The sequence below is a fragment of the Anomaloglossus baeobatrachus genome, chromosome 9, assembly GCF_048569485.1.
Source record: "Anomaloglossus baeobatrachus isolate aAnoBae1 chromosome 9, aAnoBae1.hap1, whole genome shotgun sequence".
Classification (NCBI taxonomy): domain Eukaryota; kingdom Metazoa; phylum Chordata; class Amphibia; order Anura; family Aromobatidae; genus Anomaloglossus; species Anomaloglossus baeobatrachus.
In genome coordinates, this window is record NC_134361.1 from 55,801,576 (window position 1) to 55,820,117 (window position 18,542).

At 53.3% G+C, this 18,542-nt stretch overlaps 1 protein-coding gene across 4 annotated transcripts in view; it reads left to right on the forward strand.

The window, feature by feature from the left end:
- The window catches only part of DOCK11 (dedicator of cytokinesis 11), a 449,693-nt gene that overhangs the window by 157,238 nt on the left and 273,913 nt on the right, over positions 1-18,542 (forward strand). For all 4 annotated transcript variants that reach the window (XM_075323721.1, XM_075323722.1, XM_075323724.1 and 1 more), the window contains exons 14-15: positions 7,347-7,429; positions 7,523-7,645. In XM_075323721.1, coding sequence (XP_075179836.1) covers positions 7,347-7,429; positions 7,523-7,645 — 206 coding nt within the window. The remainder of the gene's footprint in view (positions 1-7,346; positions 7,430-7,522; positions 7,646-18,542) is intronic.

Here is an 18,542-nt window from a genome sequence, read left to right on the forward strand (position 1 = left end):
TTTCTTCATCGTTCCTTATGGGAGACCCAGACCATGGGTGTATAGCTTCTGCCTCCGGAGGACACACAAAGTACTACACTAAAAGTGTAGCTCCTCCCTCCGAGCATATACACTCCCCGGATGACAAATCCAACCAGTTCAATGCTTTGTGTCCAGGAGGTCACACACACACATGCATCCTCTGATTTTTGATTTTTGATTTCAAAGATTTGGAAGAAAAGCGGGTCCAATCTGGACTCCCGGCATGTCCCTTCTCACCCCACTGTGTCGGCGGTGCTGTTAAGGTTGATTTTACAAGGCTGGAGCCTTCACATGCCGCGCTCCTTCACCACCCCTCGGGCTCTGGCTTGAAGTGGGAGCCATCACGGTTCTCACTGCTTTGCAGGAGACCGGTCTCCATCCGCAGCCCTGTACAGGATCCTGTCGGATGGAGCGCTCACCTCCCAGGGACCTGGCACCTGCGTCTCACAAGCTAAGTACTGAGACGTTATTACCACAGACAGTGGTCTTTCCAGGGGTCCCTTGTACTTTATATTTTGGGGAGAGTGTGTTTTATGACTGTGTTAACATTTCCGGCCGGTTCTCCAGTTTTCACTGGAGAACCGCGCCGATGGTGCCTGCACGCTGGCCGCATGTTTAAATCTAGGCCCTGGCTTCGCCTGAGGCCTACTTTCGGTTTCACTCCCCCTGCATGTCAGTCATGCAGAGGGACAGTGTGGCTCCGCCCAGCGGCTGTTCAGCACAGGGAACGGACACTCCTCACTGAGGAAAGATTCCCTCCCCTGTATATCTCATTTGTCCTCCGGATCCAGCTCTCACAGTAGGCCCCGCCCCCTCTCCTCGCTCCGGCGCCATTTTCTCAGCGTTCTCAATGTCTGCATAACACATTGTGACAAATGGGGGCCTGGAGGGCACAGAGATGACCCTATGTTAAACGGTCTGGCAGCCACAACCTCCGGTTGTGCAGCTGCTTATATACTCTGTTTATATACTCTGCTGGGGGTCATTCTGTACAGGAGCCCCCACTTCTGCAGCATGTCTCACATCAGAGCAGGGCTGCAAGGCTGTTCTTAATATGCACTGCATGTACACTCGTACTGCCTGTACCGAGCACATAACCACATTGTGATGCTTGCTCTAACATAGTGGTCCCTCAGCCTGGAAGCTCATCAGTGGTCCCTCCGGCTGCTCCGGTGGCTGATCCCCCGGTTTGGGTAGAATCCCTCTCTCCAGGGGACAGCTGTCCCGGACACTGCTGACCATGCATCAGCCCCCTTCTCAGGGCGCTTCTGCTGCTACGGCTCGCTCAGCAAAGCTCACAGAGGATTCTTCTTCTGGTCTCAGTCCCCGTCCTCCTAAAATGGAGTCGCAGGGTCCCCTTTCCTTCCTCGTCCCACAGCTCTGATTCACGAGCCGACTCGCAGGACGAGGAGGATGCCTTTACTAGGGGCTCGGACGGATCTGTCCGAAGGTGACGCAGATGCTAATGATTTGATTGCGTCCATTATATTTGTACTGGACCTCAATCCGCCTGTATCAGGGGAGCACCCCTCTCTGGCAGGAAAGCATCAGTATACCTTGCCTAAGAGAACAAGGAGTGTGTTCCTTATCCACTCCAGTTTTCAGGCCACTGTGACCAAGCCCAGAGCCTGTCCTGACAGACGCTTCCCAAAGCGTGGTTCGGATGACTGTTTCCCCCTTCCACCAGTGGTGGTCAAGGAGTGGGCTCATTCACCAAGGGTGGACCCTCCGGTGTCTAGACTTTCAGCCCGGACAGTTGTATCAGTGGCTGACGGCACCTCTCTAAGGATCCCACTGTCCGCCAGGTTGTCCTTCTGGCCAAATCTATATATGAGGCGGCGGGGGCCTCGTTCTCCTCATCTTTTGCAGCAGTGCGGGCTCTCAAAGCCATCTCTGCTTCTCTGGAGGAGATGCATTCCCTCACCAGGGATTTTATGCCCGAAATGGTTGCCTTAACTTCCAGGCTTCAGTCTTTTCATCCTATGCCATGTCTGCCATGCTGGAGACTGTCACCGCACTGCGGTGGCCTCGGCTACTTCCCTCGCTATCCGCAGGCTCCTGTGGCTTCGAGAGTGGAAGGCAGATGCTTCTTAAGAAGTTCCTTGCTGGGCTCCCTTTTGCTGGGACCAGTCTATTCGGTGAACATCTGGATGAAATTATTAAGGAAGTTTTTGGCAGGAAGTGTACTTCCATGCCACAAACCCAGGAAACCTGTCCAAGGCAGGAACCAGTCGAGGTTTCGTTCCTTTCGTTCCTCTAACTGGTCGTCCTCTAAGCCCTCGGCCTCGTCCACTAACTCAGCCAAGGTCCGTAAACGAACTGGCGCATGAAGCCGCGTCCTCAGAAGTCCGCAGGAGCTGCGGCCCCCAAGGCAGTCTCCTCTTGATTATCTGGCCGCGCCAGTAACGTCCTTGGTCGGTGGCAGGCTCTCCCTCTTGGGCGACGTGTGGTTTCAACACGTCTTCGATCAGTGGGTGTGGGTTACCATCTCCCACGGCTACAGAATAGAATTCTATCCAGCCCGCCAAACAGATTTTTTCTGTCAACTCCCCCCTGCTCCAAGGCCGCCGCCTTCTCACAGGCCGTGGCATTCTTGCAGGCCAATGGAGTAATTGTACCAGTTCCCGACTGGGAACGGTTCTGAGATTTCTACTCAAATCTCTTCCTAGTCCCCGAAAAGGACGGTGCTTTCCGACCTGGATCTCAAGCTTCTCAACAAGCATGTCAGGTGCGGCATTTTTGCATGGAATCTCTGCGATCAGTCAATGACCCAAGGAGATTTCTTAGCAGCCATCGACATCAGAGATGTCTTTCTGCTTGTGCCAATCGCAGTTTCACACCAGCGTTGGCTACGTTTTGTAATCGGAGAGGAACTTTTCCAATTCGTGGCTCTCCCCTTCGGGTTAGCCACGGCCCCTCGTGTACTCACAAGGTCATGGCAGCAGTGGTTGCGGTTCTGCACCTCCAGGGGTTGGTAGTGTTTCCTTACCTGGACGACCTTCTAGTCAAGGCTTCATCCAGTGCAGACTCTCAGCGGAGTGTCTCGCTCACTCTCGCCACGCTTGCAAGTCCACTCTGACCCCGACCTAGGACCTTACGTACCTAGGGATGCAATTCGAGACTCTGCTGGCACTTGTGAAGCTGCCCTTAGTCAAACAGCAGTCCCTTCATCTGGCGGTTCGCTCTCTGCTGAGGCTCCGCCGTCATTCCATCAGGCACCTCATGCAGGTGCTGGGTCAGATGGTGGCGTCAATGGAAGCGGTTCTCTTTGCCAGTTCCATCTGCGTCCCCTGCAGCTGGACATTCTCCGCTGTTGGGACAAGCGGACCTCTTCCTTGCACAGGCTGGTGGCTCTGTCGCCACAGACCAGGAGCTCTCTTTTGTGGTGGCTTCGGCCCCTCTCTCTGTCCCAGGGACGCTACTTTCTGGCCCCGTCCTGGGTGATTCTCACCACGGATGCCAGTCTATCCGGTTGGGGAGCAGTGTTCTCCACCACCGAGCACAGGGCACTTGGACTCCGTCCGAATCAGCCCTTTCGATCAAGGTGCTGGAAATCAGGGCTGTACTCCTCAGAAAGTGGTCTTTCTAGCTCTCGTAGTTTTTCACCACCTGTTGGCGGGCAGGCACATTCGTGTCCAGTCAGACAACGCAACAGCAGCTGCCTATCTCAATCACCAAGGCGGGAATCGCAGCCGCCTAGCAATGTCGGAAGTTCAACGTATCCTTCAGTGGACGGAGGACTCCAAGTCCACCATATCCGCAGTCCACATGCCAGGCGTAGAAAACTGGGAGGCAGATTATCTCAGCCGTCAAACAGTGCACAGCGGCGAGTGGGCCCTGCATCCGGCAGTGTTCCGGTCAATCTGCCGCAAGTGGGGCACTCCGGAAGTGGATCTAATGGCATCCCGGCACAACAATAAGGTCCCGGTTTACGTGGCTCGCTCCCACGATCCTCAGGCCTTGGCAGCGGACGCGCTGGTTCAAGATTGGTCCCAGTTCCGTCTGGCCTACGTGTTTCCCCCTCTAGCTCTCTTGCCCAGAGTCCTGCGCAAGATCAGAATGGAGGGCCGTCGGGTCGTACTCATCGCCCCAGACTGGCCCATGCGAGCTTGGTTCCCAGACCTGCTCCGTCTGTCCGTAGAGGTGCCGTGGCATCTCCCGGACCGCCCAGACCCTCACAGGGTCCGTTTTCCGGCAGAATTCTGCGGATCTCAGATTGACGGCGTGGCTCTTGAGCCCTGGATCCTTACGGCTTCAGGTATTCTTTCCGAGGTCATCTTCACTATGACTCAGGCTCGGAAGTCTTCCTCGTCCAGGATTTACCACAGGACTTGGAGAATTTTCCTGTCCTGGTGTCGTTCTTCCGGCCATGCTCCTTGGCCGTTTTCCTTGCCGACCATCCTGTCCTTTCTACAGTCCGGTCTGCAGCTAGGACTGTCTCTCAATTCCCTCAAGGGACAGGTCTCGGCTCTGTCAGCGTTGTTCCAGCGGCGTATCGTCCGGCTGGCCCAGATGCGCACCTTTATACAGGGCGCATCTCACATCATTCCGCCTTACTGGCGGCCTCTGGATCCCTGAGACCTTAATCTGGTCCTCACGGCCTTACAGAAACCCCCCTTTGAGCCTCTTAGGGAGGTTTCGTTGTTTCGTCTTTCACAGAAAGTGGTCTTTCTGGTGGCCATAATTTCTCTCAGGAGAGTCTCTGATTTGACTGTGCTCTCTTCGGAGTCACCCTTTTTGGTCTTTCACCAAGACAAGGTGGTTCTCTGTCCGACTCCGGGCCTTCTCCCTAAGGTGGTGTCTCCTTTCCACCTTAACCAGGACATTTCATTGTCTTCCCTTTGTTCGGCCCCTGTGCATTGCTTTGAGAAAGCGTTGCATGCTTTAGATTTGGTGCGGACGCTCCGGATCTATGTGTCACGCACCGCTGTTCTTAGGCGGTGCACCTCTCTTTTTGTGCTGACCACAGGTCAGCGCAAGGGTCTCTCGGCTTCTAAACCGACCCTAGCTCGTTGGATTAGGTCGGCCATATCCGATGCCTACCAATGTTCTCAGGTGCCTCCCCCGCCGGGGATTAAGGCGCACTCGACCAGAGATGTCGGTGCCTCTTGGGCTACGGCTCAGCAGGTCTGTCAGGCTGCCACTTGGTCTAGTCTGCACAACCTTTCGAAGCACTACCAAGTGCATGCTCATGCTTCGGCAGATGCGAGCTTGGGCAGACGCATCCTTCGGACGGCTGTCGCCCATTTGTGAAGTTAGGTTTTGCCTACTTCTCAGTTTCTGTTTATTTCCCACCCATGGACTGCTTTGAGACGTCCCATGGTCTGGGTCTCCCATAAGGAACGATGAAGAAAAAGAGAATTTTGTTTACTTACCGTAAATTCTTTTTCTTATAGTTCCGACATGGGAGACCCAGCACCCTCCCTGTTGCCTGTTGGCATCTTTCTTGTTCCGTGTGTTTTCACCGGCTGTTGTTGTAGACAGAGGTTCCGGTTATTCCGGGTTTTACTCTAGCTCTACTTATGGGTGGATGTCCTCCTTTAGCTTTTGCACTAAACTGGTTGGATTTGTCATCCGGGGAGTGTATATGCTCGGAGGGAGGAGCTACACTTTTAGTGTAGTACTTTGTGTGTCCTCCGGAGGCAGAAGCTATACACCCATGGTCTGGGTCTCCCATGTCGGAACTATAAGAAAAAGAATTTACGGTAAGTAAACAAAATTCTCTTTTTTTTAATATTTATATATGAAGTATTCCTTCATGCTAATAACCATCTAAGGTCATAATTTGATATACTTCAATTATTGTATATTTTAATCTCTGAAATACGTGGCCAGTTTTCTTACAAAGCTGCAGGCGGAGAGCCTTAACTTTTTTTTATTTTTTTTGTCAATATAGTTGAATTAGGGTGACCTCTCCTGCCACTGCAGGCAGGAACCTGGTTGATATGGGGTATTAGTGCCCCAAATCTATTTAATATTTATGGCACATGATATGTCCGTCAGGGACAACCGCTTAATTTATTCTTTGTTATGTACTTATTCTTAGCGGGAATGTGCACTCAAAGTGTATGTGCCCACATAGCAGATTTGTATGCAGAATTTCTGCACATAAAACGGCATGTTTTGACAAGAAAAATACAGCAGAAAATATGCATTTTTTCATGTATTTTTCATGTTTTTTTTACGACATGACGATCGCGGGGGTTCCTGCGCTGTACCCCGCGATCGCCGCTGAGTCTCCAGCTGATGTTACAACCGGGACCCGGCTCTCACTGCCTGGAGCAGTCCCCGTGCTGCTCCCGGCAGTTTAACCCCCTAAGTGCTGTGATCAATTATGATCTCAGCATTCAGGAGGCAAGACAAAACAATCACTGATCTCGGCGAGACAAGCCAGAAAACTAATTGTTTTGTCTTGTTGGTCTACTAGGTATTGCTCCCACCTAATCAGAATCCTACTCCACACTGATGAGGGGCAATACCCCAAAACAGCTGTCTGTGGATGGATACCTGGCCTTGGTATTTCCCTTGTCATATCTTTAAACTCGTCAAGAGCTTGACTAAAAGGGCCACTTAATATGGTGGTTATGGTGGTCTCCTAAAAAGAGCCACTCCTTCGCTAGGTCTTTCCCGGAGGGATATCTGGCTATTTTCTGTGTCGAGACTCCTAACAGAGGCTCCACGGACCCTTTTGATTTGCATTCAGGAGGCAGCGAGAGGGATCGCTTACCTCCTCCTGTCGATTGGGTCCCTGTAATGCAATTACAGGGACCCGATCACTGCCGTGACAACCCTGGGTCATCACCATGACTGGGTTACTGAGCTACGAAGAGCCTCACAGACCATGCATGGTGTGTGAGGCGAATTGACACAGATATAATCTACTGCAGTGATCAAGCTCTAGCACTCCAGTGGATATCAGTGATCAGACCTAGGAAAAAACGCAGAAAGAATTGACATGCTGCAGATTTTTTTCTGCACCAAAATCTGCAAGGACAAAATCTGCAACATGTGCACAGCAAGTCAGCATTATCATAGACTTTGCTGGGATGCATTTTTCCTTCCAGTATTGATTAAAATCTGCAAGAAAAAAAATGCATGGAAAAATGCTGCAAAAACACAGCATGGGAACACAGCTAAAGTCTTTTTTGCTAGGTTTTTGGATCAGAAACTGCGCAAAATTTCGAAGATTTGGAGGAGCTTTGCCTTTTGGAATGTTTTAGTCCCAAAGAAAGAAAAAAAAACCCCTCAATGTGCACATACCCGTACAGATTTTTTTGTTGTTTTTTTTTGCAGCTAATATTTTCCTGTTACCTATTTACTTTTAGACTGCGCAGAAAGTGCACAAGATTGCAAGGCAGGTCTGCAGTCGCTTGGGTCAGTACAGAATGCCATTTGCTTGGGCTGCAAGGTATATTATTGTCCGTCTCTTCAGAATAGTCTATATTTAGCTTCATTTAACGTTTTAATGCATTTTCATGATGTTATTGTTTGTGTTTTTAAGGCCGGTATTTAAGGACACCCAGGGGACCCTAGACATGGAAGGGAAATTTTCTCCATTATATAAACAGGATAGCGGTAAACTTTCTAACGATGATCTTCTCAAACTACTGGCAGAGTACAGGAAGTACGTCAGATTTTTTTTTAAATTTTTTTTTACTCATGTATATTTTAGTCATTTTAATACATGCTAAATTTACACTTTAGTTTATTATTAATTAAGCTATTATCAATTTCTTTATCGTTCCTTTGGGAGACCCAGACCTTGGGTGTTTAGCTTCTGCCTCCGGAGGACAAACAAAATACTACACTTAAAAGTGTAGCTCCTCCCTCTGAGCTTATACACCCCCTGGTGAGCCAGTCCCAGCCAGTTTATCACTTTGTGTTCAGGAGGCATACATCCACACATGCATTCTCATATGATTTTTTCCTTTTTGGAATGAGATTGAAGAAGTGCGGGTCCACGTCTGGACCCACGGCATGTCCCTTCTCACTCCACTGTGTCGGCGGTGTTGTAAGGTTGATTTCCAAGGCTGGAGCCTTACATGCCGTGCTCCTTCACCATCCCTCCTGGGCTCTGGCTTGAAGTGGGAGCCAGCACGGTCTCCATGCCTGGCAGGAGACCGGTCTCCATCCGCAGCCCTTCAGGACTCTGCTGGTCCGGAGCACTCATCCCCAGGGACCTGGCCCTGCGTCTCAGCAGCTAAGTACCTGAGACGTTTATATATTGGGGGTCCCTGTGCTTTATTGTTTGGGGAGAGTGTGCTTACTGTATTTATTGGCATTTCCGGCGGGTTCTCTAGCTGTCGCCCGAGAACCGCGCCGATGGTGCCTGCGCGTCGGCCTTGCCGCTCAAATTTAGGCCCCGGCTTTGCTTGAGGCCTAGTTTCTGTTCACTGCCCTCGCATGTCACTCATGCAGAGGGACAGGCTCGACTCCTCCCGGCGGCCGTCCTGCACAGGGGAGCGACACTCCCCACTGCTGTGCGTGTCTCTTCCCCTGTAGGTCTCTATGGCCCTCCAGATCCCGCTCTCCTCCAGGAACGCCCCAAGTCCCGCCCCCTCTCTTCGCTCCAGCAGCCATTTTCTCAGACAGGGTTCATTCTGCGCTGGCCTGCACTCTGCATCCCTGCTGAGGTGCTGTGCATTGGGGGTCCGGGCTTCGGGATCTGGAGGGCACACAACACCGCTTCCAGCGGTCTGGTAAGCCACAACCGGTCTCTGGTTGTGGACCTCTGTATATACTCTCTGGGGTTCATTCTCTTGTAGAAGCTGTCCCCACTCCAGCAGCATGTCTCACACGAGGAGCAAGGCTCCAAAGCTTTATACTGTATGCGCTGCGTGTAAGCTCCTGCTGCCTGAAACGAGCACCTATCCACATTGTGATGTCTGCTCTAACTTGGCGGTGCCACAGCCTGGAGTCTCACCCCCAGTGGTCTCTCAGGCTGCTCCTGCACCTGTGGCTGAACCCCCGGCTTGGGTAGAATCCTTTTCTAGGTCTATCTCCCAGTCTTTTGCTGAGTCCATGGGACTTCTGTCCAGGACTTTGATGAATATGCATCAGCCCCCTTCACAGGGTGCCTCTACTGCTAAGGGTCCCTTAGGATCTCTATCTTCTGACCTCCGTCCACCGGAGCTCACAGAGGATTCATCATCAGGGCCCAGACCCCGTCCTCCTAAGAGGAGACGCAGGGTTCCCTCTCCCTCCTCATCCCGCGGCTCTGATTCAAGAGCTGACTCGCAGGATGAGGAGGATGCCTTTACAGGGGGCTCGGAGGCTAACTCCATGTACCCCATTGATCTTTCCGAGGGTGACTCAGATCTTAGTGACTTGATTGCTTCCATTAATTCTGTACTGGATCTCAATCCGCCAGTATCAGAGGAGCAACCCTCTCTGGCAGAAAAGCACCAGTTTACCTCGCCTAAGAGAGTAAAGAGTGTGTTCTTTAACCACTCCAGTTTTCAGGCCGCTGTGACCAAACCCAGGGCCTGTCCTGACAAACGCTTCCCAAAGCGTGGTTCTGATGACCGTTTCCCCTTTCCACCTGAGGTGGTCAAGGAGTGGGCTCATTCCCCAAAGGTAGACCCTCCGGTGTCTAGGCTCTCAGCCCGGACCGTTGTGTCGGTGGCTGATGGCACCTCCCTTAAGGATTCCACTGACCGTCAGATTGACCTTCTGGCCAAATCCGTGTATGAAGCGGCGGGGGCCGCGTTTTCCCCAACTTTTGCAGCAGTGTGGGCTCTCAAAGCCATCTCTGCTTCTCTAGAGGAGATGCATTCCCTCACCAGGGAATCTATGCCCGAGATGGTTGCCTTAACTTCTCAAGCTTCAGCTTTTTCATCTTATGCCATGTCTGCCATGCTGGAGGCTTCTCACCGCACTGCGGTGGCTTCGGCTAATTCCCTCGTTATCCGCAGGATCTTGTGGCTTCGAGAGTGGAAGGCAGATGCTTCTTCTAAGAAGTACCTTGCTGGGCTCCCTTTTGCTGGGTCCCGGCTGTTCGGAGAACAGCTGGATGAAATTATTAAAGAAGCTACTGGCGGGAAGAGTACTTCCATGCCACAAACCAAAACCAGGAAACCTGCCCAGGGTAGGAATCAGTCGAGGTTTCGCTCCTTTCGTTCCTCCAACTGGTCGTCCTCTAAGCTCTCCGCCTCGTCCGCTAACTCAGCCAAGGACCAGAAATCCAACTTTCGCCCAAAAGCGCATCCACAGAAGACCGCAGGAGGTGCTGCCACTAAGGCAGCCTCCTCGTGACTCTCTGCCCGCTCCGGCAACGTCCTTAGTCGGTGGCAGGCTCTCCCACTTTGGCGACGCTTGGTTTCAACACGTCTCCGATCAGTGGGTGAGAGATATCATCTCCCACGGCTACAGGATAGAATTCTCTTCCAGCCCGCCAAACAGATTTTTTCTCTCAACTCCTCCTTGCTCCAAGGCCGCCGCCTTCTCACAGGCCGTGGCACCCTTGCAGGCCAACGGAGTAATTGTACCAGTTCCCGCCCGGGAACGGTTCAGAGGTTTCTACTCAAATCTCTTCCTAGTTCCCAAAAAGGACGGTACCTTCTGGCCCATCCTGGATCTCAAGCTTCTCAACAAGCATGTTCAGGTGCGGCACTTTCGCATGGAGTCTCTGTGATCAGTCATTGCCTCAATGACCCAAGGGGATTTCCTGGCGTCCATCGACATCAGAGATACCTATCTGCATGTGCCAATTGCAGTTTCACACCAGCGTTGGCTACGTTTTGCAATAGGAGAAGATCATTTCCAATTCGTGGCTCTCCCCTTCGGGTTAGCCACGGCCCCTCAGGTATTCACCAAGGTCATGGCAGCAGTGATTGCGGTTCTGCACCTCCAGGGGTTGGCAGTGATTCCTTACCTGGACGACCTTCTAGTCAAAGCTTCATCCAGCGCAGACTGTCAGCGGAGTGTCTCGCTCACTCTCGCCACTCTAGCCCAATTCGGGTGGCTTGTCAATCTTCCCAAATCCACTCTGACTCCGACCCAGAGTCTCACGTACCTAGGGATGCAGTTCGAGACTTTGCCGGCACTTGTGAAGTTGCCCTTAGTCAAACAGCAGTCACTCCAGCTAGCGGTGCGCTCTCTGCTGAGGCCCCACCGTTATACCCTCAGGCGTCTGATGCAGGTGCTGGGTCAAATCGTGGCGTCCATGGAGGCTGTTCCCTTTGCCCAGTTCCATCTGCGCCCCCTGCAGCTGGACATTCTCCGCTGTTGGGACAAGCGGCCTTCCTCCTTACACAGGTTAGTGGCTCTGTCGCCACGGACCAGGAGCTCTCTTCAGTGGTGGCTTCGGCCCCTCTCCCTGTCCCAAGGGCGCTCCCTCCTGGCCCCGTCCTGGGTGATTCTCACCACGGATGCCAGTCTATCCGGCTGGGGAGCGGTATGTCTCCACCACAGAGCGCAGGGCACTTGGACTCCGTCCGAGTCAGCCCTTTCAATCAATGTGCTGGAGACCAGAGCCGTGCTTCTAGCTCTCCTAGCTTTTCACCACCTGTTGGCGGGCAGGCACATTCGAGTCCAGTCAGACAACGCGACAGCGGTTGCCTACATCAATCACCAAGGCGGGACACGCAGCCGCCTGGCAATGATGGAGGTACAACGCATCCTTCAATGGGCGGAGGACTCCAAGTCCACCATATCCGCAGTCCACATCCCAGGCGTGGAAAACTGGGAGGCAGATTATCTCAGCCGTCAAAGCGTGGACGGTGGCGAGTGGTCCCTGCACCCGGCAGTGTTTCAGTCGATCTGCCGCAAATGGGGCACTCCGGACGTGGACCTAATGGCATCCCGTCACAACAACAAAGTTCCTGTTTACGTGGCTCGCTCCCACGATCCTCAGGCCTTCGCCGCGGACGCTCTGGTTCAAGACTGGTCCCAGTTTCGTCTGTCCTACGTGTTTCCCCCTCTAGCTCTCTTGCCCAGAGTCCTGCACAAGATCTGAATGGAGGGCCGTCGAGTCATCCTCATTGCACCGGACTGGCCCAGGCGAGCTTGGTATCCGGACCTGCTCCATCTGTCTGTAGAGATGCCGTGGCATCTCCCGGACCGTCCAGACCTACTCTCGCAAAGTCCGTTTTCTTTGTCGCTCCATTGGGAGACCCAGACAATTGGGTGTATAGGCTATGCCTCCGGAGGCCGCACAAAGTATTACACCAAAAGTGTAAAGCCCCTCCCCTTCTGCGTATACACCCCCCGTGCTCCCACGGGCTCCTCAGTTTTTTGCTTTGTGCGAAGGAGGCAGACATGCACGCATAGCTCCACAGCTTAGTCAGCAGCAGCTGCTGACTATGTCGGATGGAAGAAAAGAGGGCCCATAACAGGGCCCCCAGCATGCTCCCTTCTCACCCCACTCTTGTCGGCGGTGTTGTTAAGGTTGAGGTATCCATTGCGGGTACGGAGGCTGGAGCCCACATGCTGTTTTCCTTCCCCATCCCCCTTAGGGCTCTGGGTGAAGTGGGATCCTATCGGTCTCCAGGCACATGAGACCGTGCTCCATCCACAGCTCCTGAGGACTCTGCTGGATAGGAGCCGAGTATCGTTCAGGGACATGGCCCTGCTACTTTGAGGTACTCTGTGTCCCCGTGGGGACCGCGCACAGCAACACTCCAGCATTGCTGGGTGTGCTAGTGCACCGGGGACCGCGGCGCTGACTGCGTTTGTGCCATTACACACTGCAGCGTCGCTGAGTGTGTTAGTGTATGGGGACTGCCGCGCTGACCGCCGCTGCCATTGTTATCACTGCGGCGCGGCTGGGACTGTTAGTGCGCCGGGGACTTCCGCGCCGACCGCGCTTATACGGCGGCCGCGCTGATAACTCGAGTCCCCGGCTTTTGCGGCCTAGTCTCTTTTTCTTCCCGCCCCCAGCCCTGCCAGTCAGGTGAAGGGCGGGACGCTGTACAGGACGGCAGCACTGAGGGCTGGAGCATGCTTTGCATACTCCACCCCCCTCACTGTGCACAGTGGGGCACCAGTTCCCGCACTTTCTGGGTCACGCCCACGGCTCCCTCCTCTCCTCAGGACGCCGGCAGCCATTCCTGTCAGCTCCCCTGACGCTGCAGAGGGGAGACAAGCTCTGGGGGACCCAGGCAGGGATGCTGGTGGCCACACAACCGCTTTAAGCGGGCGGTAATCAGCACCTGAGGTGCTGGCCCCACTTGTGCTGAAGTGTAATTATAGATTATATGTTTATAGGCTATACTTTACACTGTATGGTGCACGGTGGATTTCTGGCTATATACCCTATTGTGTTGCTCAGGGGAGACAACAGCATGGCACCCACAAGAGGCAGGGGTGCCAAAACACAGGCTTACTATGCTGCCTGCGCCGCATGTACGACCTCGCTACCGGCAGGTTCCACTGACCCTCATTGTGTGCACTGCTCGGCCCCTGTGGCACTTGCTCAGCCAGAGCCTCTGCTAAGGGGGGCCCAGGGGGAACCACCAGCTAACACTGTCCAGGTGACAGGGACGGAGTTTGCAGTTTTTACTGACAGACTTTCTGAAACTATAGCTAAGATTCTAGAAGCTTTGCAGTTCAGACCGGTATCTCAGACTATGGGCACTGTGGAATCATTGCCCCCTGGTTCCCCTCAGTTGGAACAACAATGTTCCCCCGGGGTGTCTCATAGATCCCAGGGTGAGGTCTCTGACACGGACCGCAGCCCCAGACCGCCTAAGCGAGCTCGCTGGGAAATCCCCTCGACCTCATCACATTGTTCAGGGTCTCAGAAGGGGGACTCTCTGTATGATGAAGCGGAGGTAGCTGATCAGGATTCGGATCCTGAGGCCGCTCTCAACCTTGATACTCCTGATGGTGACGCCATAGTGAATGATCTTATCGCGTCCATACATCAAATGTTGGATATTTCTCCCTCGGCTCCTCCAGTGGAGGAGTCAGCCTCTCAGCAGGAGAAATTCCGTTTCAGGTTCCCCAAGCGTACAACGAGTATGTTTCTGGATCACTCCGACTTCAGAGAGACAGTCCAGAAACACCGAGTTTGTCCAGATAAGCGTTTTTTCCAAGCGCCTTAAGGATACACGTTATCCCTTCCCCCCGGACGTGGTCTAGGGCGGGACTCAGTGTCCCAAGGTGGATCCTCCAATCTCCAGACTGGCGGCTAGATCCATAGTTGCTGTTGAAGATGGGGCTTCACTCAAGGATGCCACTGACAGACAGATGGAGCTCTGGTTGAAATCCATCTATCAAGCTATCGGCGCGTCTTTTGCTCCAGCATTCGCAGCCGTAGGGGCACTCCAAGCTATTGCAGCGGGTCAAGCGCAAATTGACGCACTCACACGTACGTCTGCGCCGCAAGTGGCGTCCATAACTTCTCAAACGTCGGCATTTGCGTCCTACGCTATTAATGCTGTCCTGGACTCTGCGAGCCTACGGCGGTTGCAGCCGACAATTCGGTGGCAATACGCAGAGCCTTGTGGCTACGGGAATGGAAGGCAGATTCGGCTTCCAAAAAGTGCTTAACCGGTTTGCCATTTTCTGGCGACCGTTTGTTTGGTGAGAGGCTGGATGAAATCATCAAACAATCCATGGGAAAGGAAACATCCTTACCCCAGGCCAAACCAAAATTACCCCAACAGAGGAGGGGACAGTCGAGGTTTCGGTCCTTTCGGGGTGCGGGCAGGTCCCAATTCTCCTCGTACAAAAGGCCTCAGAAGGATCAGAGGAACTCCGATCCATGGCGGTCTAAGTCAGAGACATTCTGTCTCACGGTTTTTACTCCAACCTGTTTGTGGTTCCAAAGAAGGACGGGTCTTTCCGTCCTGTCCTGGACCTAAAACTGCTCAACAAACACGTAAAGACCAGGCGGTTCCGGATGGAATCCCTCTCCGTCATCGCCTCAATGTCCCAAGGAGATTTCCTTGCATTGATCGATATCAAAGATGCTTATCTCCACGTACCGATTGCTCCAGAGCATCAGCGCTTCCTGCGCTTCGCCATAGGAGACGAACACCTGCAGTTCGTGGCACTGCCGTTCGGCCTGGCGACAGCCCCACGGGTTTTCACCAAGGCCATGGCTGCAGTAGTTGCGGTCCTCCACTCTCAGGGTCACTCTGTGATCCCGTATTTGGACGATCTACTTGTCAAGGCACCCTCTCAAGAGGCATGCCAACACAGCCTGAACGTTGCGCTGGAGACTCTCCAGAGTTTCGGGTGGATCATCAATTTTCCAAAGTCAAATCTGACACCGGCCCAATCGCTGGCATATCTTGGCATGGAGTTTCATACCCTCTCAGCGATAGTGAAGCTTCCGCTGAACAAGCAGCGCTCACTGCAGACGGGGGTGCAATCTCTCCTTCAAGGTCAATCACACCCCTTGAGGCGCCTCATGCACTTCCTGGGGAAGATGGTGGCAGCAATGGAGGCAGTCCCGTTCGCGCAGTTTCTCCTGCGTCCTCTTCATTGGGACATCCTACGCAAATGGGACAGGAAGCCGACGTCCCTCGACAGGAACGTCTCCCTCTCTCAGGCAACCAAAGCTTCCCTTCGGTGGTGGCTTCATCCCACTTCATTATCGAAGGGGAAATCCTTCCTACCCCCATCCTGGGCGGTGGTCACGACGGACGCGAGTCTGTCAGGGTGGGGAGCAGTTTTTTCTCCACCACAGGGCTCAGGGTACGTGGACTCGGCAAGAGTTCTCACTTCAGATCAATGCTCTGGAGATCAGGGCAGTGTATCTAGCCCTAAAAGCGTTCCAGCAGTGGCTGGAAGGCAAGCAGATCCGAATTCAGTCGGACAACTCCACAGCGGTGGCTTACATCAACCACCAATGAGGAACACGCAGTCGGCAAGCCTTCCAGGAGGTCCGGCGGATTTTGATGTGGGTGGAAGCCACGGCCTCCACCATCTCCGCAGTTCACATCCCGGGCGTGGAAAACTGGGAAGCAGATTTTCTCAGTCGCCAGGGCATGGACGCAGGGGAATGGTCCCTTTACCCGGACGTGTTTCAGGAGATCTGTTGCCGCTGGGGGATGCCGGACGTCGACCTAATGGCGTCCCGGCACAACAACAAGGTCACGGCATTCATGGCACGTTCTCACGATCACAGAGCTCTGGCGGCAGAAGCCTTAGTTCAGGATTGGTCGCAGTTTCAACTCCCTTATGTGTTTCCTCCGCTGGCACTGTTGCCCAGAGTGTTACGCAAGATCAGGACCGACTGCCGCCGCGCCATCCTCGTCGCTCCAGACTGGCCGAGGAGGTCGTGGTACCCGGATCGGTGGCATCTCACGGTCGGCCAACCGTGGGCACTACCAGACCGACCAGACTTGCTGTCTCAAGGGCCGCTTTTCCATCTGAATTCTGCGGCCCTCAACCTGACTGTGTGGCCATTGAGTCCTGGATCTTAGCGTCTTCAGGATTATCTCAAGAGGTCATTGCCACTATGAGACAGGCTAGGAAACCAACGTCCGCCAAGATCTACCACAGGACGTGGAAAATTTTCCTGTCATGGTGCTCTGATCAGGGTCTTTCTCCCTGGCCATTTGCCTTGCCCACTTTTCTGTCCTTTCTTCAGTCCGGATTGGAAAAGGGTTTGTCGCTTGGCTCCCTTAAGGGACAAGTCTCTGCGCTCTCTGTGTTTTTTTTTCAGAAGCGCTTGGCCAGACTTCCACAGGTACGCACGTTCCTGCAGGGGGTTTGTCACATCGTCCCTCCTTACAAACGTCCGTTGGAACCCTGGGATCTGAACAGGGTGCTGATGGTTCTTCAGAAACCACCGTTCGAGCCAATAAGGGATATTTCTCTCGCACGCCTTTCGCAGAAAGTGGTTTTCCTAGTAGCAGTCACTTCACTTCGGAGAGTGTCTGAGCTAGCAGCATTGTCATGCAAAGCCCCTTTCCTGGTGTTTCACCAGGACAAGGTGGTTCTGCGCCCGGTTCCGGAATTTTTACCTAAGGTGGTATCCCCTTTTCATCTCAATCAGGATATCTCCTTACCCTCTTTTTGCCCTCATCCAATTCACCAATGTGAAAAGGATTTGCACTTGTTAGATCTGGTGAGAGCACTCAAACTCTACATTTCTCGTACGGCGCCCCTGCGCCGCTCGGATGCACTCTTTGTCCTTGTCGCTGGCCAGCGTAAAGGGTCCCAGGCTTCCAAATCAACCCTGGCTCGGTGGATCAAGGAACCAATTCTCGAAGCTTACCGTTCTGCTGGGCTTCCGGTTCCCTCAGGGCTGAAGGCCCATTCTACCAGAGCCGTGGGTGCGTCCTGGGCTTTGAGGCACCAGGCTACGGCTCAACAGGTGTGTCAGGCGGCTACCTGGTCGAGCCTGCACACTTTCACGAAACACTATCAGGTGCATACCTATGCTTCGGCGGATGCCAGCCTAGGTAGGCGAGTCCTTCAGGCGGCGGTTGCCCACCTGTAGGACGGAGCCGTTACGGCTCTATTATGAGGTATTATTTACCCACCCAGGGACTGCTTTTGGACGTCCCAATTGTCTGGGTCTCCCAATGGAGCGACAAAGAAGAAGGGAATTTTGTTTACTTACCGTAAATTCCTTTTCTTCTAGCTCCAATTGGGAGACCCAGCACCCGCCCCTGTTTTTTTGTGTACACATGTTGTTCATGTTGAATGGTTTCAGTTCTCCGATATTCCTTCGGATTGAATTTACTTTAAACCAGTTTATAATTTTTTTCCTCCTTCTTGCTTTTGCACCAAAACTGAGGAGCCCGTGGGAGCACGGGGGGTGTATACGCAGAAGGGGAGGGGCTTTACACTTTTGGTGTAATACTTTGTGCGGCCTCCGGAGGCATAGCCTATACACCCAATTGTCTGGGTCTCCCAATTGGAGCTAGAAGAAAAGGAATTTACGGTAAGTAAACAAAATTCCCTTCTTTCCGCCCGAATTCTGCGGCTCTCAAATTGACGGCGTGGCTCTTGAGTCCTGGATTTTGACGGCTTCTGGTATTCCTCCTGAAGTCATCTCCACTATGACTCGGGCCCGTAAGTCTTCCTCCGCTAAGATCTATCACAGGACTTGGAAAATGTTCCTGTCCTGGTGTCGCTCTACAGACCATCCTCCTTGGCCATTCTCCTTGCCGACCCTTCTGTCTTTTCTACAGTCCGGTCTGCAGCTAGGACTGTCCCTCAACTCTCTCAAGGGACAAGTCTCAGCTCTGTCAGTTCTGTTCCAGCGGCGTCTCGCTCGGCTGGCTCAGGTCCGCACCTTCATGCAAGGCGCGTCTCACATCATTCCGCCTTATCGGCGGCCCTTGGATCCCTGGGACCTTAACTTGGTCCTCACAGTATTGCAGAAACCCCCTTTTGAGCCTCTTAGGGAGGTTTCTTTGTATCGTCTTTCTCAGAAGGTGGCCTTTCTGGTTGCCATAACTTCCCTCAGGAGAGTCTCTGATTTGGCTGCGCTCTCTTCGGAGTCACCTTTTTTAGTTTTTCATCAAGACAAGGTGGTTCTCCGTCCGACTCCGTACTTTCTTCCTAAGGTGGTCTCTCCTTTCCACCTTAACCAGGACATTACCCTACCTTCCTTC